This window comes from Solanum dulcamara, chromosome 12 (assembly GCF_947179165.1).
Source record: "Solanum dulcamara chromosome 12, daSolDulc1.2, whole genome shotgun sequence".
NCBI lineage: Eukaryota > Viridiplantae > Streptophyta > Magnoliopsida > Solanales > Solanaceae > Solanum > Solanum dulcamara.
Genome location: NC_077248.1, coordinates 62,325,812 through 62,349,285, shown reverse-complemented (window position 1 = coordinate 62,349,285; position 23,474 = coordinate 62,325,812). Strand labels below are relative to the sequence as shown.

General features: G+C 35.6%; 1 protein-coding gene and 1 long non-coding RNA gene across 5 annotated transcripts; one reads left to right on the top strand and one right to left on the bottom strand.

Annotated features, from left to right (window-relative positions):
• Positions 1-2,790: 2,790 nt before the first annotated feature.
• Positions 2,791-23,094, bottom strand: LOC129876189 (protein LATE ELONGATED HYPOCOTYL-like). 4 transcript variants are annotated; one of them, XM_055951547.1, is made up of 8 exons: positions 22,892-23,093; positions 22,575-22,742; positions 22,267-22,465; positions 22,069-22,180; positions 21,682-21,743; positions 5,056-5,283; positions 3,550-4,977; positions 2,791-3,468 (listed from the first exon to the last, which is right to left on the bottom strand). In XM_055951547.1, the coding sequence occupies exons 3-8, from the start codon at positions 22,303-22,305 to the stop codon at positions 3,058-3,060; spliced, it is 2,280 nt and encodes a 759-aa protein (XP_055807522.1). In that variant the 5' UTR covers positions 22,306-22,465; positions 22,575-22,742; positions 22,892-23,093; the 3' UTR covers positions 2,791-3,057. The 4 variants fall into 4 exon arrangements, with proteins under 4 accessions (XP_055807522.1, XP_055807521.1, XP_055807520.1 ...); XM_055951546.1 differs by having other exon boundaries at positions 22,717-22,742; XM_055951545.1 differs by lacking the exon at positions 22,267-22,465 and having other exon boundaries at positions 22,717-22,742; positions 22,892-23,094.
• On the top strand, positions 16,094-17,300 carry LOC129876191 (uncharacterized). The gene is made up of 2 exons (XR_008763332.1): positions 16,094-16,470; positions 16,729-17,300. It is a non-coding gene; the product is annotated as an uncharacterized LOC129876191 (long non-coding RNA).
• Positions 23,095-23,474: the final 380 nt, after the last annotated feature.

The following is a 23,474-nucleotide window of genomic DNA, read 5'->3' as shown; positions in this document are numbered from 1 at the left end:
TCCTTAATTTTCTCAATTAGTTGTGCAAAACATTCTGTTTTGTGTATGAAATTTGTTTGAATTTGAAATGTACAAGTTCTTATCCACTATTGTATGAAATTTAGTTAAAATTTAAATTCCAGAAGTGTTTGTATAAAACTTGTATAACAGTGAATGTAATTTGTATCCAAGTACTAAGTTTGAGTATTAAAGTTGTCTGAATTTGTAAATTCAATGAAACCACACTTATTAAATATGATCAGTGTTGAAAATATTCAAAATATACAAATTTTATACCAAAGATCATAATCAAATTTTAAAATATAATCACGTGTAAATATAATGATGTTAAAAAAAATCAAAGTATAAATTTTTTATATCAATATCATATACAGAACAATGGTTCAGTATTGAAAAAATGTTTAAAATATACAAATTTTACATCAACATTGTACACATAAACAGAAACCTTAAATTATTATCCTGATTAATAAGTAATGTGTATAAGAACTTGTAAATTACTTATTATTTTGTTTAATTATTTTTGCAGGTGTATACAGTTGAAATCCTTTTAAAATTCATTACTCACTATACTTTCATGCCATAAAATTGTTAGCTATTCAAGCCACGCTTATTAAATATGATCATTGGTGAAAATATTCAAAATATAATGATGTTGAAATATAATGATGTGTAAATATAATGATGTTGAAAAAGATTAAAGTATACAAATTTCAGGACAATATCATATGAAGTAAAAAGGGTTTAGTGTTGAAAAATGTTCAAATTAAATAAATTTCATACCAAGATCTTAATCAGATATGTTATACCAGAAAATATTTGTATTAAATTAGAAGTCATATGTTATAAAACAACAAATACACTTTCATAAATCAATTCCATAACAAAATAAACAATGTTTAGAAAAAACATAAAATAAAATTAAAAAAACATAGTTTGTGTTGTTGTTTTGTTAGAAAAAATGCACTAATACTAGAATACAAAAGCAAACACACGAGTCCATCCTTTATCTGGGAACAAATTTTCTTGGTTTTGGCGTGGGATACTTGGTGATGTCCGAAGCCTGTTCAATTTCATGATAAATGCCAAAAAAAATCAAGTTTAGTCCAATTTAACCCAATTTTAGGTAATTATAAAACAAGCATAAAATTAGAACTATAATACATAAACTGTAATCATATCAGTTACATGCATTTTATATACAAATTTCATACCAAAAAAACTACGGGAAATTTACATAAATGTACAACATTAAGAAAATATTTACTATTTATAGCAATAATATTTTTTTTCACTGAACACTTATAATACAATTATAATACATATTAGCGAGAATAATTTATAAAATTCATATAATACAAGTTTTATTCATGGATACTTAATTTATCACATACTTTAATACACTTATAATATATTGTGTCAATTTTTTACCAAACAAGTGTAATATATTTTAAAACACTTATAATACATTTATATTGCATGCATAATTTACTTTTAATACATAGTAGATATATCATAATATTGTTATATATTGCTATAAATGGTAATAAATAAAAAGTATCGCTAAAATCAGTAATTATTTATTAAAAAGTGGGTTTTCTAGTAATTTTTCCAAAAACTACTATATACTTATCATATTATGCCAATTTCATATTATTTACAGTCCAATAAAAATACACATAATAGAACTACAAAAAACATCATAATTATACAAGTTTAAATGTAGTAATGAAAGACAAATTTATACCAATTTCATTGAAAGTTAATGTAAAACAATTGAAAGTTAATATCAAACCTAATGACCCCTTTTCCACAGTCCTTGCCTTTTTTGATTTATTCTCACTTACGAAATCAGAATCTGAAAAATCGAATGAATGAGAATCGAATGAGTGAGACTCCAACATCTTCCCCTTTCTTTTTCCCCTTCTCTGTGGTTTCTTTGTTCTTCACTTGAATTTTCTTCTTCTTAGGTGTAATTTTTGGAAGAGTTGGATTCTTCTTCTAAGGGGTTGGATTCTCAGAAGAACCGTTGAAATCGTGTTGAACACAGATGTTTTGAAATGGAGTAGAAACTGTTTTGAATGAAGTAGAAAGAGAAAGAGAAACTGAAACTTACATGATAAATGCAAAAATCAGAACGTAACAATCTCTCTCCATATAATTATCTCTTATTAAAGGTAAAAATAAAAATATAACAATCTGTCTCCACATAATTATCTCCTATTGATTATGTTCTAAATAAATATATTAAAAAGAAATTAATTTAAACTAATTTTAAATAAATACAGATATGCTAAGACCTATTTATGTTATAAGTGGTAAATACTTAAATTCCTTCCCGTTGATTCCCCCGACAATCAAAGCTACACTTCCTTCTAACAAGTGGCTGAGAGTTAGCAAGCAACATTGACCTCTTGGCAGGAAGTTCGCTGTCCCCTCCTTTCCGGTCCAGTGGTAGCTGTTAGGCAAGAAAAGGTATGTAATAACTTTTACAAAATTTGACTCTTAAATACATATATATGGTGTGATTTTTCCTAACGGAAAGGAAAAGACAGAAAAAGTGACCTATCAATATTTAGTCCAATTATAAAGTACGTACCAGAAGTATGTAACATCTTTTACAAAATTTGAAAAGCTTTTCCTTGTGGATTGTGATAAATATTAAATCTGATTCACAGTCGAAACATGAATATTAATTTTTGTAACTACATGGTTCATAAAGAAATGCAACCAATTATCCCCCAAAACCAAAAAAGAGCACAGAAAAACCAATGGAATATGTTAACATGATTCTGCAGAGAAACTGGTCCAATTAAAGGTCCATTCAATTTGCTATGATTGTTGAAGACATCCACATTTAAGTTCATTCTTCAAAGTCCCTTTTGCATGTAAGTCCAATTAAAACAGAACATAAAAATAATATGGTACACACCTACACGACAAGTTTCGTGTACATTAGAACTAGACAACGTAACTGGGAAAAGATAATGACAGGATAGAATAGAGCTCGCCGTGCAACAAGACAGGTTCCCTAGTAGAATTGCACATTGACACACACTAAGTAGAAGCTTCTCCTTCCAACCGAAGTCTTTTCGAGCTTTTTTCTTCATCCTGACAGTTTGAACTTGTCTCCCTGCTATCATTTGCTTCCAATGAGCACCTCTTGTAAGGTTTAAATCCAGTACGGCGAGCTTTCAATCTTACCTGTCCAAGTTCTATCATCGGTAGGCAATTTTCTACATCTTTGTTGCCAATTAATAACGCATTGCCTTCCACTGTTTGGTGACTGGAACAGATATTGGATGCCAGATCATTAAGGTCTAACTGCGGTCCACATTGAATTTTCTCGTCTGGCATTTGCTTAAACTTTTCAAGAATGATCTTTCCCTTATTTTTCAAATCAAGTGAAGGAGAAAAACTTTGAGGCAACACTTCTCTGGTGAAAAGAGCCTGGAAAGCTATCCGTCCCTGTAGAAAAGGTGAGAAGCAGAAATAGTTAAAGCAAGAAATGGTCACTGAAGGACTTACAAGAACCAAAGCTTTCATTACCTCTTCGGAGACTTCTTTCCAAGATTCAGTTGGACTGATGAAATTTCTACAACGCCGATTCGCAGCCTCTCCAGCTAGAAGATTAATATTAGATTCTTGAGGCTCTTCTTTACCTTTCTCATCCTTCTCCAAAGCATCTGTCTCAATTTCACTACTTGAAGGTGTGTTGGATCCACAGGAAGAGCGATCTACCTGTTTCCCGCCCTTTTTTGTGTTTGGCTCGACTGCAGCTCCTTGTTCAGTATCAGTAGCCGTTAACCCAGTTTTTAGCTTCCTACCTTCACTCTCCTCCGATTCTGATGATGGCGAAGGTGGCAACTTAGAAGCTGATTGTTGTTCTTGCAAAGCTTCAGAGCATTCTGGGACGGCTTGCTGAGCATGGGGAGAATTATGAGTTCCCTCTCTTCCTTCATTCTTGTCTACTCTAGGTTGACAGGTATCCACTTGCATTGATGTTGCTGATGTAGGAACACAGGTAAAACTGCTTTGAAATTGAGAGCACAATGGTAGGAGCCCATTGGCTGCCCACCATGCAGTTGCAGCTGCTACTGTGGCAGCAGCAATTGCTGCCATACTAGGAGCTGAGTTAATCTGGCTTGTGATGTTATCTGTTGGAGAATCCGTTGGAGCTTCCATATTTGCACAAGGCCAAAAGCTAGCGGCAAAACTTGCTGCAACATGTGCTGCTGGGTTTTGCAATAAAGAAGAAAAAATAAGGCTGGAGAAAGTGGAGGATAATTGAAGAAACGATCGGTAATCATCTGGATCACGAATAGGGGTGAAGATGGGGTGGAAACAAGAAAATGACTGATGAATGGATGACTGTGGAGCATTGCTATGGTGCTCAGATGTGGCAGACGAAGCAGGGTTAGAATACAAATTTGGGTGCCCCGGGACCCCATCTATCTGCTGACTCGTAGATTCATGATTAAACATATCTGGGGTTGTTTGAGAACCAATTGTTCCATCAAGAATATGCACTGGCACATGTCTTGGATAGTTGTGTGGCACTTGCATATCATTTCTTGAGAATTCCCCAAAATGATCTGGCTGATTCGGTGGATGTTTTTTCTCACCTTGTGCCAACTTCTCAGCCGACTGGCAAGATTTCCCCCCGTCGAAGGTGTTACATGAGCTGTTACCTTGAAAGGACTGTCCGACATCGAGTATATCTGACTGTTGATGCTCTTTGGATTCAACAGTGAGAAAAGATTTATTTGTTATATCATGGTTAACCACTCCTTTGGTGATAGGCACAGACTCACTAAAAGCACATGAATCTGTAGGTGCCACAAGTGTTTGCAAGGACTTTCCTGAAGACAGAGAGGCTGCAGAAGCACCTTCCTTGAAAAGAGTGAACCCCTGGGAGCAGTTTTTCTTGTTCTGGTTTTCTTGTACATTGCTCAACTTCTCGTTACCGCCAGGTTTCTGATTAAGAACAAGAATATAATTAGGCCTTCAAAGAAAACAAAGTAAAAGATGTTCAAGATCAAGAGAAACCCATACCTCAGTAATCGGTTCTTTCTCCAGGTCAAGTTCGTTCCTATCCTCACGGATGGAAGAAAAAGGTGTTGAAAATTTCCCATCTTTTGCGCCCACCTGTGATGAGGGAACTGCTATACTCGTCTTACGAGGATAAGGATTACTTGGTTTCCTTTTAGGTCGTGGAGGAGGAATTTCAATGTCAAGTGCTTCGCTTATTGGGACCCCCTTTGTAAGAGCCTCCTTTTCTAACTGGACCAGATTAGGAAACCAAAATGTCACTCCATAGACTAGTTACTTAAAACAATGGTTGTAGGAGAATTTTAACATGAAAAGAGGAGCAATCAGGGCTTATAATCATTGGAATTGCATAATAGCTGAATCATCCGTAGATTCTATCAAACAGTTCTATCAAAACTACATGCCATTGGTTAAAATTTTGATAGCCAAGTGTAGCTGCCAAGGTAAAACAGAGGCTAGTGCTAGGAGCTGGATGCCTCCACAGGAACTAGTGTGGTACACAAGGTGCTGAAACTGCTCATGTAAAGTCGCTTAATAATATTTTTAATTGCACAGAAGAAATGATGATGTTTTTAAAAGAAAATGCACAGATACTACCCTCAGAACATAGATGTGAAAACATTCCAACGACACCTAAACTTCAGCAGGGAAACAGCATTTATACATTTCAGAAATATGGGTCTATAGCTCTATTTCTGTATCAACATTGTTGGTTTTAAAAAGAAGAATTTGCAGAAAGCGAATAAAAATATTAAAAGAATGAAAAACAAGAAAGAAAACTTATAAACTAAAGTTGAAAGACTGATATATTTTTACTGCAATCTAAAAATACAATTTATAACAAAACTACTAACTTCTAAACCTAAAAATAAGTAAAAAGATCTGCTGAAAATACCAAACTCCAAAAGTCTATAAAATACTATTTATTCAAAATTCAAAGAGAATTCAACTCTTAATTAAAAGAGCTAACCAGTTGACTAGGTCCATCTTATTAAAATTACCGCAGTAAAAACTTAAACAGTTCTAAAGCAAATATTCAACAAACATTTTCTCGTAAGTTTTATAGTTCTATGTGAAAAATGGTACAATGGTCCTTCAATAGACTCTTGATGGTAAAACTGTTATCAGATGCCCAAATGACCTCTCACCATGGGGCTTACAGTCTCTGCATATTGTGGAGTCATAAAACTCAAATGCCTCATATAGACGATTCTCTGTCATTGTCTTCATTTGAAGCTTTCAATCATGTCTATGAGTTGCAGCCTCTAAATCACCCTTTTTAAGAGAGTTTGCATCCAAAAAACATTTTCAACTAATCGTCTTTGAAAATCTATTTACTTTGTAGATTCTCTTATTGAGATTTAAATGTTTCAGATGAATCAAATAGCAACTAGAAAACAGAGGAAAACGACCAAATTATTTATACTTCTTATAGTTTAGTGCAACTAAATAGACCTCCCCTCTAAATTGGAAATACATAATACCTCCGCTCTAACTGTCATTTTAGGAATCTCAGCAGTCATTAACTTCCAATATTAAAAATGTCATATAGCAGTGATGTTAGGAACAAATGCCAACTGTATCCTATTTAACCCTCGTCACTGGTTTTCCCCAAAAAGACCAAATGACAGAGAGAAAACAAGGAAAGAAGAACTAGGCTTCAAGATTGAGACAAACTGCCAACCCATTACAAACCCTATACGAGCTGTTCCCTTTTCGCTTTCAGCTTCTCCATTCCCATGCACTTACCCACTCCTCTCCAGTGATCCCCTTTACCCTAGAGTCCTCTTTAACTTTCCCAGCCTCCTTTGTCACTCGCCAACCATGCACCACAACTTCTAGAGTCCCCACCAGGATAAGAGTATCTGTTGACCAGTGAAAGTTTCAACTGGGAACTCAATGGCCATCAAAGAGTTTTGTTTTCCCTAGAGAAGCTCCAATTCCTGGTGAAGGCATGAAAGCATTAAATTTGAAACCTTAAAGCTGAAGTTTCAAGTTTGGAGATAGTCCTTATGTCTGAAATTAAAGACATGACAATGAAGATAATTGTAGCTTCTAAAGTTGAGGTCTACCTTCATAATTACCAGCGAACTGAGGTATTTTCCGAGCCACAAGGATGTAGACACCAAGAAGAAATGGAAGGAGCTATTTAGTCAAATAATAAAACAATCAGATACTCCCTCCGTCCCAAATTCTATAAGACACTCTTTCTGTTTTATTCAATACCAAAAAGAATGACACCAGCTATATTTAGTTACAATTTATTAAACTTTCCATTTTACCCTTATCTAGATGATTTATAGCCATACAAATTTCTATGGCTTATTTTGGACCACAAGTTTCAAAAGCCTTCCTTTCATTCTAAAACTTTGTGCCCAGTCAAACACCTTCACATAAATTGAAACGGAAGGAATATTCTTCAATTTCAACTTTGGGCATCGGAGGTCTTACACATCTCTTGACTGGAGCAGCTGCCCTAACTAAACTAAAAAGGTCTAAGTTATTTAACCCCCATCCCTCTAAAAGAAAAAAAATGGGGCTGGTTTGGCTGAGCAAATTGCACAGCCAAACCGGCCCCATAAACTTTCCTCTCTTAAATGAACATCTAACTACCTTGTCCAATTGGCTAACACTATTTTTTTTTAATGAAGAGGTTGTATTATAAAGCATCAAGAAGATGCAAGAAAGTTACATATAAAAAAATGTGAATAATTCCAGAAAAGCAAAAAGAACAAGTAGGATCTGAGAATTAAAACCTGTAGCAAAAACTTAAGGCTGTTAAGCCATTGAGAGGGAGCTAATGAAATCTAAAAGGGAAATTACATCATTTACAGGGGAAAGATTGCCCCAACTAAAAAGATTCATCAAGCTTTTAGATTTTAATGAGCAGTAAGGAGTTGAAGTCCCATCGAAACACCTGTTATTTCTCTCCATCAATATACACCAAAATATACAGGCTGGTACCATTTGCCAGATTTTCTTGACGGATTTATCCACTTTCCATAGACTCCAACTTTCATTTTTCCCTTCTAAGATTTCCTCTTCTCCCAATATAAAATTTATTTTATTCGCGGAACTGAAGAATATATATAGATAATTGACTTCTTTACTTCCAAATTTAGCATTCTGATGCTTGATGATAAGGCAAACCATTATGGGAAAGAGAGGGTTTGTCTATGTTAAGTATAGTACACTAAAATCCAATAGTTGTTTTGCCACTCAGAAATCCATCAGAAACACCAGATCGACTAGTGCAATTTTGTTTTGGCATAAACCTGCTCTGTTTACTTAATCAAGAACCGAAGTTCCACTCTTGATGAAGAAAAACAGAATCCTCACAAGTGGTGCTTTAAAAGATGAGGGAATATGTAGATCACCACCTATTACCTACAAAACAGTGAGATCTAAAATTGAAGTTTATTGGGGTGAAATTCCTAATACTGTTAAGACACTGTCGGGGGGAGGGGGGGATGAGATCATACGGACAGTATGTATTATAGGTATCATTGAATGTTTGAAGGAGATGAGAGATATGTCTTAGTAAAGATGGCAGGGGTGAAACCGAAGTGCACATGTCGTATTCACAGCATGTAGATGATGTAGATGATTGGGATTGATTTGCACAAATGAATTCATATACAAATGTTTCCTTAATGTATGTATTTACAAGGTTCTCTTTATTTCTTAAATGAACTTGTTATATCATCTCATTGTAACTTAATGACTTTTCTCTCAACTATTGGGGTTATCAATTTAGCTCCAGAGCTATGTACTTTCATGATTCTGTCAAGAATGTAAATATGGAAAAATAAAACTAGAATGCAAGCAGAGGCCAAATTTCTATACCCTGTAAATACATAAGTAGGATCTTTTTAGGGATATAATATTGGTTTTCTATCATTTATAGACACTATTTAATCCTCAAAATGTTGAAGGAATAATCAAACAATTCACTCTCATAGAATTTCTTATTCTTTTAAACTGGTATCAGAGACATGGTATTGGTCCATCATTGAACTTCCTTTTCATTCAAAAGACATTTGAAACAGATCATAGATTTGTGAAGAAGAAGCTAGATGATGCTTTAATTTGTAACTACCAGCTAAATTTCGAGTCTCACCTCCCAACCTTAAAGAAACCCAGACTCTGGTGACTCCAACAGCAGCAGTCCAATTGCCTTTAGAAGCACGTGTGCATCGCTCGCCCCAGTTCAACCACTTCATTGGTGATGGAAACCCTGGCATGTGCCACCAACTTCAACGACCTCTCTTTCTAGCTACTTAACCAGACTCAAATAGGCTTCCCTGTCATTCCAGACAACCGTCATCTGTAGACTCTCAAAATCAGTTGAACTTGAACCTAACAAACACCTTCTTGGATCAGATTCTTCTTTTCACCACTTTCTTCTGCTACATTTTTTTTAATTCTTTGGTTAGTTACCTTTCTATTTCACTTCTTGTTCTTTCTCTTTCCTTAATCTTCCATCATCTTGGTGTTGAGGTCCTCGTCAGTACTTTGGTCCCTGGTCTAGCAGGCTAATGCTGTTATTTGCTTCAGCATTTATCTGAGTTTCCTTTTTCAAATAGCTCTAATTTTAAGGAGGATGACGATAGAAAATTTTGTCTTTTGGAAAATCTTTTTTCTTTTTTTGAGTCAAAGGTAATCAATTGTAGTAAACCATAACTTAGCACATGAAAAAAATGCGAAGTTAAGAATTTCACAAAAATATACTTACAACCAAAACGGGAGCCCCTATTCAAAAGATGAAAACTTGTATACTTCCAATTAAATCTACTAATTCTCCTATATCCCCCCCCCCCCACACTTGTTCTGTCTACACCAAAAAAGTGTAGATTCTTGTATTCTTCTCTCTATTGTTGCTGCTATACTGTTAGAAAATAATATTGATTATGCTCCCTGAATGACTTCTATGTAATTATGGATCATAGGTCAAGGGTTATGATGACCCTGCAAAAAAACTATACTGATGTTGCGGCTTCTGATTGAACAACATGAATTAAAATATCTGCATTAAGTTCCTCCCAAGCTATTTAATCTTTTCCTTCTTGTCAGACTTGTTACAAAATTTGGGACAAGGCTAAAATCATATACATGAATGACATTCAACGTACTAATAAGGTAGCATCATAGTTCATGTGCAACAAGATCATCAAAAAATAGTAAGCTAAGGGAATGTTCCAATAGATCAATTTAAATGAGGTAATCACACAATTCAACCTCATACCAAAGTCGGTTGATCAACGTCAAAACCATGACTTAGAACAAGGGCTTGGGCCCAAATCGAGAGCCCGGGGTGTGGCTGACCCAGGTTGGGTGCCAATCATGACCAACTTAAAGGTTCCTCCTGGAGTAGTGTTTTGACCCAAGAGTGATTCCAGTCATGACCAACTGCACTAGAGGGTGCCAGGAGTGGTGGCTAGATCTAAGAAGGTGGCGCCTTCCATGGACAACAAGATCATTGGTCTTCCAGAAACAACAACTATAATGAATCAATAGAGTCCCTAATGCATTGCAAAGAGAGTTCTATGAAGAGTCCCATATCAGCCCTTTAAGGGATTTAATATGGTTTGTCCAATCCTCACTTCTTAAACTAGCTTTGGGGTTGAGTTAGGCTCAAGATCCAGCTCTTTACATGGTCTTTGAGCAGGACTCATCCAAATTCTCATTTCTGATGTTGCTCCCCCATATTAAATTGCCACGCACCAAATCTCCAATTCTGAAGGTGTGTGTGAAAAGTCTCACATCATCCCTTTAAGAGATGAGTGGTCTCTTTAATATGGCTTGAAAGTTGGACAATCTTCAACTCTTGAGATAGCTTTTGGGGTTGAGTTAGGCCGAAGATCCATTACTTTACAGGTTCAAAAGGGTTTATAGGTTGAACAAACTCTCCCACCTAATAGGATAAGCTTTGGAGTTGGACTCCCCTATTCAATCTGCAACAACTGGTATTGGTATGCCCAAAAATTTTTCCGCTAAAGTCTTACTTCAATCCTACGTCTGTAATGCTCAAATAAATGGTCTTTGTAGGTTGGGGATGAAAAATGCGTGTTTTGGTGCGAGGAAATGCTCAAGTATGTGCTCAAGGACGTTGGGATTGAAATAAAGATGTTTGGGAGTTATACGAGAACTTTGGGAACAAGAAGAGTTGGTCAAATAAGGGTTAACTTGAAATTAATACAACTCTTAAAGTAGGAAGAATTTGGATATAGTTTCCGAATGAAAATTATAGCCCTTGAAATTTAGTTTCCCATGTTAAATCGTTTGTTATTTAGACTAACCTAAAAAAGTTATGGCTATTTAACTAGGCTATGTGATTGCAAGGAAGTATTGCGATCACAAAAAGACCTTACGATCACAAAGAGGCATTTTGCTTAAGGTAGAGGACTCTAATAAGCTTTGAGAACACAAAGCCTAGGGCTTTATTTGGGCAAGCTTCCACCCAACTCCAACTAGGTTTTTTCACCTAAGGATCAACTCCCACCCTTAGGGTAAGGTCTTTAGAAAGAGATAATCCCTTCATTTGGATTGATATATTAACTCTAATAGAGTAGGAGTAGATTGAATATGGTGGATACTTGCCATATTTTGGAGGTATGAGTTGAAACTCACCCTAGGGCATATATTAGTGGTTGGATGGTCTAAGGTCTTTCCCCAATAGTAGAAAATAACTTTATAACCTATGAATGACTTGATTAAGTTATGATGATGTAGTTGGATTGAGCCCGTTATTGAGTTCATAGAGCCATTTTGCTAGTTAAGGATAGAGGTAAGTGGACGTCTAACCTTTATTAAGGTGTATTCCCCCAAATCATGATTTAAATGTTCCAAATGACAAATGTGATTTAAAATTTTAATGCCGACAAGTGTGTGTGGGGACAAACATCTACAAGTCTTACCATATGAAATGGTGTTTGTATTCATGTTATATTGTGAAGAGGCATATTACTATGTTTCGAGCACTTTTAAACTTATGCACTCAATTTTATGAATAAAAATGTATATGAATACTTATAATGAGAATAAAACAAATGTAAGATTGATGAATGAATCAATATTGATTGTGTTACGCAAAATAAGGCACACAATGTTCTAAAGAAATGAATATTGAGCCTAACTCAATCCCAGGCTAAAATATGGGGTTTAGTTGGGCCCAAGATTCATTGATTTACATGTTATCAGAATAGGACTCATCCATTCTTGTTTGACGATGTTGGGCCCTATATTAATTTACTCATGCTCCAAATTCTAACCCTGATAAGCAGCACCAATGAAGTGACAAGAAAGGGTTGCTCAGGTGGTAAACACCCTCCACCTGGGTTCGAGTCACCAAGGTGGTAAACACCCTCCACCTGGGTACGAGTCACCAAGGTGGTAAACACCCTCCACCTAGTTGCACTTGAATGTCCATACAATACAATTTCATTAGTAAATTGACAAGAAACATAAATTATTTTATAACCTTCAGAGTTGACTACTTTGATACGAGATTGGAGTACGGAAAATGGATTAGAATCTGAAATGCAACACGACTCACTAGGCAAGTTTTCTCAATCCTACAGGAGCTTCCCTAAGCTTGTATTCCCCCAATGGCACAATCTAAAATAATTGCAACGTGGTCTATATGAACTAGACTGTGAAACTTTCAAAAGTAATAAATGCGTTAACATGTTAGGATCCAAGCAAAAATATAAGGAAGCTAAGAAGGTTATTATTAGTAAAGCCTAAAGGGAAGTTTTAGATGGCTTGTACCAAAAGTTAGGGACACGTGAAGAGAAAGAAATGTTTAAACTAGCATCACCGAGGAAGAAGAAGAATAAGGATTTCAACTAGGTTAAGTGTATTAAAGATGATTCTTAACAAGTATTGACAAGATATAATGCTGCATGAGAGAAACTTCAATTACACTCATCGAATTAGGCCAGCAAAGGTAAAGAATGCCATGAAAAATATGAGGATTAGAAAAACTCATGTAATATCCCCTTGGAGTTTTGGAAGTGTCTAGGAAAGGTTGCAGTGGAACAACTCACCAAGCTATTCAATGTTAGACTAAGAAGTTGTAGGATGGATGCCCGACAAGTGGAGAAAAATACCTCTTATTTCAATTATAAGAACAAAGGAGATATTCAAAGTTGTGTGAACAATTGTGGCATTGAACTCATGAGTCATACGGTGAGAAAGAATAATAAAGTGTAGACTTGGGAATATGACAAAAGTGACAGAGAACAAGTGTAGATTTATGCTTGGTAAATTTCAAACAGGGGCTATATACATGCAAAGAAGATTGCTGGAAATTAATCGCGCAAAGGAAAAAGATCTACACGTAGTGTAAGCTATGATAGAATATCACAGAAGATCATTGGTGAAGGATGGAGAAGAAAGGAACTCATATTAAATATATAAACGTCATAAAAAACATGTACGAAGGCCGTTACTAGCATGAGAACAATAGTAAGAGATACATAAAGGGTTCCCCACAACAGTGGATCTATATCAAGGATTGACATTGAGCCCTACTTCTTTAACCTAGTTATGGGTGAGCTAACCAACATGATACAAGATGAGATCTCATGGTATATGCTATTTGATGATAGTATTTTGTTAATTGATGAAACAAACCAAAACTTCAACAAAAAGCTTGAACTATGGAGAAACACTTTAGAAAGCAAGGGTTTGAAAATAGGAGTGAGCAGCATAAATCACTGGAAACCGAATTACCAAGCCGAATCGGGGATTTTGGTAATTCAGTATTTGGTAAACAGTATGGTATTCAGTTATGGTAATTCGAAATCTGATAATCAATATCAGTATCTGGTTTTGCTAATTCGGTAACTGGTACTATCGAATACTAAAGTTTTCATGGCAGACATATGAACAGAAATCTTCTTTGGAGCTTGACTTTAGTATCTGGTTTTGCTAATTCGGTAACTGGTACTACCGAATACTAAAGTTTTCATGGTAGACATATGAACAGAAATCTTCTTTGGCGCTTGACTTTTTCTGTTGAGATTCTTCCAAAGTTTTTAACTTTCCCTCAAGAATAGCCCCACTAAATCTTTTATATATTTCTCTCACATATATTCTTGTGAATTTATGTACTATGTTTGTTAATTGAAAGAATCAAGAACCAACCTTAACATAGAATTTTCATTTGATGAGTACTTTGAAGTTAGAACATTCTTTGCCAATTTTGCAAGAAGGAGCAAAGCAGCTGAGTTGTGCTACTTGCCAAAGACCAAAATTTCATGCTTTTGGATCACAAAAGAACCTCAATCTTATTTTAGGTTGAATTTTGAAAGGAGGAGCAAAGCAGCTGAGTAGTGCTACTTGCAAAAGACCGAATACCGGACGCTCACCCCTTACTGCAAGTTTAGTCAGCATGAGAAGAGCCAAGTTGAGGTGAGACTACACAGAATTGTTGTGGCAAAACACAAACAAGATATTAGAATCTTTGTTTCAAGAGAATGGACTAATAGATGAATATGTTGCTCATAGGATTAAAATAAGATGGTTGAAATGAAGAAGTGATACAAGGGTGATATGTGATACAAGGATGCCTACCGAAGTGAAAGGCAAGTTCAGCATAACAGTTATAAGACCGAGAATGTCATATGAGAGTGATGTTGGGCCACTAAAGTGTAATATATTCACAAGATGGGTGTAGTAGATATTGCCTCAAAAAAAATGAGTGTGGTAGAGGTGTGGATGCTAAAATGGATGTGTAGTCATGTAAGGTTAGATAAAAATAAAAATACATTCGTCAGAAGTAGCATACATAGAGCATAAAATGAGAGAGGATCGCCAGCACAACCAAGCTAATATAGTACCAAGCCAAGCTGAGTCCTACCGACTTTCCAAGTCCAGTTTGCTGCAGACATTTGGCACATGTTCATTTCCATTTTTAGACTGAGCTGGACTATGCCACATAGTATCAGAGAAGCCTACAAATGTTAGTCTCGAATTAAAGTATACAAATCCATGAGGAATATCTGGCAGATGATCCATGCCTGTATATTTTGGTGTCATGGTGTGTCTGGGCAGAGAGGAATTGAAGATGCTTTGATGGGTTATTAACTCCTTGCCCCACTCTTAAAGCTAGATGTCTTATATGGTTATATAGTTGGCAGAATTTAGCCCCTGTAGCTTGCCCTATAAACTTTTTGGATTTTGTCGGCTCTTTTTCTCTAGCTTAGCACTCTTTGTACCAAGCTGACTTCTCATTCCCTCTTTTGTACTTATTGCATCTTCTTGATGCCTATTATATGAAATTTCTTACTTCATCCAAAAAAAAGGTCCAAGTCGGCTATTTATCTTTTGCTTCCGTGCAGCACTACTACTTCATGAAAATTTAGTTTCACAATTGTTTTTCGTAAGAAAAGAAAAGAAAAATTACTTTCACAATAAAATGATGGATTTATGAAAAGGTGTGTTCCCTCATCTTATTTTATGCAAGGGTGTTTGACTGGTACAAAGTTTAAGAAACAAAGACTGCCTTTTAAAACGTGTAGCCTCAAACATGTCAAGACGTGTATGTGGCTATAAAATCATGTGATTAAGGCTAAATTGGAAAGTTTAAAGTTAAATTATCTTCGAATACAAAAATGCCATTCTTTTTGGGAAAACGGAAAGGAAAGTCTTTCACATAAAATGAGACATAGGAAGTACAAGATTAATAGTTTGCTTTGATATTTGAATTTGTATGTCATTGAATTATATAAGATACTAGTTTATATATAGAGCTTAAATTCAGACGAGCTCAATTAAATATATAACATAGAACTGAACTTTCAAAGCAAAAAATAAATTAGTAATAAATTCAAAAAGTTTTGTAATAAGTTGATTTCATTAATTTACAATTCTCAACTTTAAGATTTTAATAATTTCACCTTCATCAGTATTTTATAAGTAATTATATTTCACCTCAATCATAAAGTAGGCTTAAGTTATAATGTGATTAAAATTTGAATTACATAGAATAAAAAGGCACAAAATTACAAATTTAAAGTATTTACTTATTGATTATCAATTAACAAAAAGATCAATTACTAATTAGTTAATAATTGAATTTATTTTTAAATGAATACTTATGCAACTCAACAGAGCCAAGTCGAGCCTAGTTTACTCGGTTGAGCCAGAGCATGATCAAGAACAGCTACCGAGCCTAGCCGCAGTCTGACCTAGACGAAGATAAATTAAGCTAATCTGTGATTGAATCTGAGCCGAGCAAAATCTCGAGCTGGAACGACTCGGTACCCTACCTAGCGGTAGCGGTGTTGAATTAGAAAAGATTAACAATTTAGCCAGTAGTTTGCAAACACAACAGTCCACATCCTAAATCGTTGTCCAACCAAAGTTGTGATAAAAGCGACTCCAAAAACACGGAATGGAGTGAAACCATAAGTCATCTTAGAAGATTCCACAACATCTGTTTGTATTTTATTTTTAAAAGTTTTTGACAGCATATGTTATGTTCATAATCATATAGAGAAAAAGCAGCAAATTTGATGGAAAAAGTGTAGATTATTTCATGTCAAGTTGTAACTATAGTTTTGTGAAACTACTGGTATTTCTTGCTTAATGTGGATGCTAGAAACCTGTTGTTAACAAAGATGTCATTTTTCCATGAGGATGATAATAATAATTTGATGTAAAGTGCAGGTCAGGTCAAGCAAGGAAGCAAATGTTGAAGTAACATCATTATTTTCCTTCAACTTCAAATATCAATCCAGTTGAAGAAGACCCAACAACAGATTCAACTTCTCCTCCAAAAAAATGAGAGAGTCTGAAGAAAATATATGAGTTTTGAAACTTTATAACAATTGAACCAGAAATGTGGCAGAAGTAGTGAAAGAAGAAGCCCAAGTAAAGGCAATGCAAAGGCATACACATAATTGACCAGAACAAACATCAGGCTGGTTTATCTACCTTAAGAAAGAGATATGAGTATGCTATGACGGATATACAAAATGTAGTTAGATTATAATGACTCTATGCAGATAATAAAGCAAAGGCTGGTGGCAGGAGAATTCCCAGAAATACAGAGCACTTTGCTATTGACATTTTCACCCATTGCAGCTAGAAGTCATTCCATTGTTGATTTCTTGCTACTCAAAAGAAATGCTAGACATTTCAACTTCATCTTAGTTACATTAAAAGATCTATGTATTTAGGAATTTGTGAGGAAATTACTTATCTAAAAAAGATTCAATAAGAAAATTTATGTTGACCAATCTCAAGGTTTCTAGGTGAGAGGAGGAGAGTATAGAGCTCTTTTTCTTACAAAAGAAAAATAGTTTTTATAGGTTGAATAGGGCGATATGGGTTAAAAGAAGCTCCTAGATCTTGATACGATGTTAATCCCCAAGGTTTTCCATAAAGTAAATCTGAACATAAGGTTTATGTTTTGATCAATGGGATTTAGGTGCTTATTCTCTGCATCTATGTAGATGATTGGTTTAAAGTAAAAAATCCAGCCCCATGAATGAATGCAAATGAGACACGGGGAGAACTTACGAGAAAACAGATATGCGAATCCTGCATTATTTTTTCAAGAGATTGAAGTATCTCAAATAAAGGAGAAGATATGCATTCTGATAGGAATATGAAGCAATGTCCTTAATCAATTCAAAGCGGAGAACTGCAAGAAGCGGAAACCCCACAGGAACTGAATGACGATTGAAAAAGAATAATGTGAAAAGATGCAGTTACTTCAACATAGAAGCCTGATAGACAAGTTGTTATACCTTGTTACTACAAAAATTTACCGAGCATTGGCAGCAACGTTGCTGTCAACATTCATGCAAGAACCAAGTGAAATTCATGAGATACTTGAAAAGTTCTCGACTATGGAATATCTATTGTGTGTAGATGATTTGAACTTGATTATGCAGACAGAGATTGGAATGGAAATCAGGATAATGTGAAAAGCACTTCTAAAATTTTATTTGCACTTGGATGAGGATTATTTTCTTGGTTATCAAAAAATAAATGCAAAGATTGATGCTCAATTATTCTGTGAAGCAGAATATATTTCTATTTAAAAAAACTCCATGAGTTATTTGTCAATGTAAAGATATTGGGTAAAAAGACGACGAAGGAAGTGTGATCCATCGTAAGAACAAATCTACCATAGTCATGAGTGGAGACCAAATAATCACGATAGAAGAAAGCACAGAATCATAAAATACCGTTTTATCATAGAAGTTTTTGAAAATGGTCTAATTTAACTTGAGCCTGCACAACTCATATATAGTTGACTGAAATATAACCAAGTCACTCTATAAAGAGAAGTTTGTCTACCTAAGAGATGGTTGGAATCATGAAGCAGGCACATTAAGGTGGAGCACTGGAATTGATGAATTGCATTAAGGTGGTTTTCCATGAATTGAACTTATTCCCACAGTTCCCACATTGTTAGAGTTCATATACTATCACACTTTACAAAAATCTAATCGGAAATCTAGTGTCAAGCATGGATGGATATAAAACAAACAACAGCTTTACAAAAGTGCAAAAGAATGGATAATTCAGCCTTGACATACCTTGAGACTATGACTACTCTTATAATCATGACAATGTTTGCGTGCACATACATACTATTACATGACAAGGCACATTACAAACCCAAGAAAAGAGGATCAGAATATCATACTGAGTTTAACTTCTAATATCATAAAACCCAAGTCACTTCCAAAAGATTTTTAGGCAATACGATGTACATATGCAGAATAGGAACATCTAAACCAAGAGCATTGGCTAAAGCATCTTAAATACAAGAATCCACCGCCACTTAAAAGCTGCAGGCTCTTAGGAGAGAGAGTTTAATACGCTGTAAGTTTTGGAGGTTTACTCACGCCAATTAAAAACATTAACGAAGTGCTTAAGATAACTCTGAAATGTGCGAGACAAAACATGGAAACATGTCAACAAGGTTATGGTGTGTGTTCGAAGGATTTGGAGGGGTAGAAAGGTCAACAGAAACAAAACATGGAAAGAGTTGCCCAAGGTCTAACTTTAAACGAGCACTACTCCCAATATTTATGGAATTCGGCTATGAGTAACACACTAAATTGTAGCCCCTGAAGACTAATTTCCGACGGTTGAACCGTTTATCATTTGGATATTCCTACATAGACTTATGGCCTTTTCGCCGAAGGGTAGCAATACAGTCAAAGGGCCGCGCTTAAGCGCATAAAGGCGTGAAAAGTTGGCTGAAAAAGTTGCCAGAACAGAGATACTTGCGCCTTACCACAAAAACCCCCCCCCCCCCCCCCGACTGCTACAGCATATAAATCCTCCATGGATGGAATTTTAGCTCATTTTAACACCCTAAATGAGTTAGGACTATTCTCTCTCAAGTAATTATCCTTAATAAAATCTAGCATAACAACATTGATCACAAAAGACTCCCTTTGCAATGAGTTCATTGGATCACAAATCTGACCAAGAGCAACTCCCTACCAACCAAGGCAAGTTTTTGGAGTACTTTTGGGTTAAATACTACTCCTTAACACTTGTAATAACATCATTCGACCTCAAATCTATAGATTTCTTTGAAATTGGTCAAAAACACCCAAAAGTTTGATCTTTCAAGATTTGGTCTTCTAAGGTGATTACACCACTCCAAGTTCATTTCTTAAGGTTATTTATGAAGGTAAATGATATAAATGGTGTTGATTGATGGTTGGAAAGTGGTAATAAATGAAGCCTAGGTTCTACCATTAATGGACATTGTTGCGTGTTGGTTGAAGAAGATGAATAGTACTTTATAGTTGAGAAATGAGATGAATATTGTTTCTAATGATTCCAATAGCTTAATAATTGTTGGGTGTGACTTATCAAGTGTGGTTTATGAAAAAGTCGAACTTGGATTCGAAGGCGCTTGTAGCCACTTCGTAAACTCTAAATGAGCTGAAATGACTTTCACTTGACTCAAATTGATAGAAATCGATCATAATTGTGTGGATTGAATTGAATTGGATGTGTGGAGCGTTGTTGAGCTTGTTTGGAAGGAGGCTACAGCAATGTAAGTTAACATGCATCTTCCTTTAAGCTGATTTTGCTAAAATTGCATAAATGTAAGTTTATAAAACTGATTGTATAATTTTGTATCAACGAACAATCTATTTTTTTTATCAAGTAAAGCTACTTTCATTTATAAACATGATCAAAGGCCTGGTCGTATACAAGTAATATACCAAAAGGTAAGAATCTACGAAAAGAGATGATTCTATACAAACTCCACCCAATCTTCTATACGATTGGCAACTCTACGGGTGCACCCATTAAAAAAGGGACCGTAGGCTACTTCTCAATGGAGAAAAGCTCAACTCTACCCTTCAAAAGCTCTCCTATTTCTCTCTCCCCACCACCCACACTAATGCTAAAAGAATCAAATTCCATGATCTACGTCTTCTACTCCTTCTCCCACTCTTTCAACTGAACAACAATTCTTGGCATTGTCCCAAAATTACCAAACCACCCAAACATATCCCACCATGACCATATGAAGAAAAAGATGATCCACGTTCTCTCCCGCCTCCTTGCACATATAACACCAGCTAACGCAAACAGCCTTCCTCTTTTCAACATTCTCCGCCGTCGAGATCTCCCCTCTAGTAGCTAATCAAATAAAAAACACACCTTCCTCGGCACCTTAGGTATCCAAATTGAGTTACAAAGGAAAACTTCCTCTTTCTTGCCCAAAAGTTTCTCATTATCAGACTTAACGGAGAACATACCATTCTTCCCTATCCCTAACCACAAAGTATCGAGATTGTCAACCGCCATAACTTGCTTATACAGTAGAGCCAACTATCTTTGCAACTTGGCCATCTCCCAGACGTGGAACTTCCTCCTAAATCTCAAGTCCCAAAAAGTTTCTCCAACTTATGACCCCCTAATTTGTAGTATTGTCAAGTTACTTTGGCAAGATATTCTGAGTAAGCTTAGAAAGTCATCTTTCAATAAAGCATCCCCACGCCCCTTATGTCCCAAAAATTAACCCTCTTCCCATCTCCTACCTTGAATGAGATATTTACTTTGATAGGTGGTAATCAGACTGAAGATCATTGCCACTATTAATATTCATTATTTTTTTATGACAAAGGAACCTGCAGCCGCTACACTTTGGGTGCGCACAGGATAAAAAACCCCGCTTCTATGCAATAGCTCACAAAACACACAGGAGAGGTAACCCACACTAGGCAAGCCCGGTGTGACGAGCTCGACCCAGAAAGCAAACCCCTTGCTTTCGCTGGCAAGGGGTTTCAAACTTGAGACGTCCAACATGGAAGTCCCAAGCCCAAACCATTGGGCTACCCCGAAGGGTTTTAATATTCATTATTTATATCACTCACAGAAAGATATCAATTTATTTAGAATATGTATTCATTGACAGCAAACAATGTCCATGAGGTAGTGGTAAGGTCTGCGTACATTCTACCCTCTCCATACTCCACTTATGGAATTTCACTGGGTATGTTGTTGTTGTTGACAGCAAACAATGATAACTAAGTCTATAAAGTAAGTGTGATGGACAATAATAAGTTAAATCATAGAACCATCAAGGGAATGATATAAGTAAGCATGAGGTCAAAGGTAGCTAATGACCTTTGTAAAAAACTTTTGCGCATGACTTCTGATCTGCACGGCAGTTTTTGTTCCTATATGTTCTGCACAATAGCAAAAGAACAAAATAACTAAACAACCACAAAAAAGCCTCAAGGTAAGAGAATACATTGACGCATAACAAATAGAATGTTGACCCCAATTTCTAAAAGAGGGGATATTCAGTGGATTGAGCTGTAAATGACAAAAGAAACATCACAAGAGTTATCAGATTAAGTTGGCTTGGCACAAACAAAGATGTATTTTCACAAATACATGCACTAATCAATTATGTGCATACCAGTTGTCACAAATGATATTAATCAGAAAGAAACTTAAAATAAATAGTGTGGTTTCAACAAATAAAATGAACGACGAACATAAACTGACCTTCTATGCGCTGCCAAGCACGCCCATAGAGTTTCAAAGCCTCTAGGAACCTATTGTGCTCCTCCTCCGTCCATCGCTCTCGTTGCTTAGTGATTGTATAAGGTTTCCTTGTCTGCCATAAAACAACAACAATCATTAGGCTTGTATAAATAGCTTATCAACCAAAAGTTAAAGAGTCATTTACAAAAAACAAAGGACCTTAACAACAAGTTCCTCCCCTGAGGAGTACGGGTCCATCAAAATAAAGGGACCAAAGTTAGCTATCTCTGCTTCAAATCCTCAGGGACAAACAGGGGATACAGAACAAATCTTCTTCCAATTCTCCCCACAACATCAGTTACTATCAAATATAGTTTACCCGTGGTGTTGTACAAAAGAACCTGATAATGTAACACTACTGCAAAAGAGAGGAACATGTAACAAACAGACATTGGAAACAAACCTGCGTTTCTCCATATCAAAATTATATATAAGCTTAATTTAAAAGTTAAAAAAAAATCTCAGACCTTCCTCCAGATTTCTAAAGTATACCGCAAGTACTATCTGCTAATTAATTTTTGATTTTCTAAAAATAAAAATTGTTCTTATTAAATCAGAGTCCACCAGCATAGACGTGGACAGAAAATTCCTTTATCCAGAATTGCTCACCAAAACGAACCGCATGATGCCTAAACCTTTACAGAAAATCAAATAAAAAACAAATCAGTCATAAACAAACAAACAAACTCAACTCACTACTTCCAAAACTTCATCAACAACTTCAAATCTAATCTAATCTAACAAAATCAAAAACCCTAGAGATTTGATATATAAACAAAAATACCTTCGAAGAAAGCCATATTGTATGCAAACACTAGTTGTTGTTTCGGTCATGCATGAAGTGAAAACTCATTCAACAATGGTAGTAGATCCGATAAAACCATTTCACAAGTAAAAATCAACAAGTGAAATTAGAAAACAATCAGAGCTAAACCAGCAAGAAGAAGAAAAAGTTGGAGATGAAGAGGATGAAGAAGGAGGTACTAACTATGACAGGTAACAGCTTTATCATTTTTTTTTTCCATAAATCTCAAAGAAAAAATCTCAGCCACTACTATTTTTCCTACTTGATTCAATTTTATTTTATTTTTCAATAAATTAGAGGCTAGAAAATGAATAAGAGAGCAAGTGCAAGAGCAAGAAATTCCACGTGGCGGTATTTAACTGGTTGAAGGTCAATTCGGTGGGGTCTACTTTGCACTTTTTCGAAACGATAGAAAGTGGAAGGGTTACAAATCGTAATATCAACCACATACTCGGTTGGACACAGGTGGGAACCGAGTTAGTGAGTTAACTCACTGAGTTATGAGAAAAGGGCCAGAAAAGTGTTGCCACGTAATCATTGTGGGGCCCGATGGATGACGTGG

Excerpts from the sequence above, each read along its gene's own strand:
- LOC129876189 (XM_055951545.1), bottom strand. Across the intron at positions 21,744-22,068 it reads TGCTTGGCAGCGCATAGAAG|AACATATAGGAACAAAAACT; the intron begins GTCAGTTTATGT and ends GCTATTGTGCAG. Across the intron at positions 4,978-5,055 it reads AGAAAGAACCGATTACTGAG|AAACCTGGCGGTAACGAGAA; the intron begins GTATGGGTTTCT and ends GTTCTTAATCAG.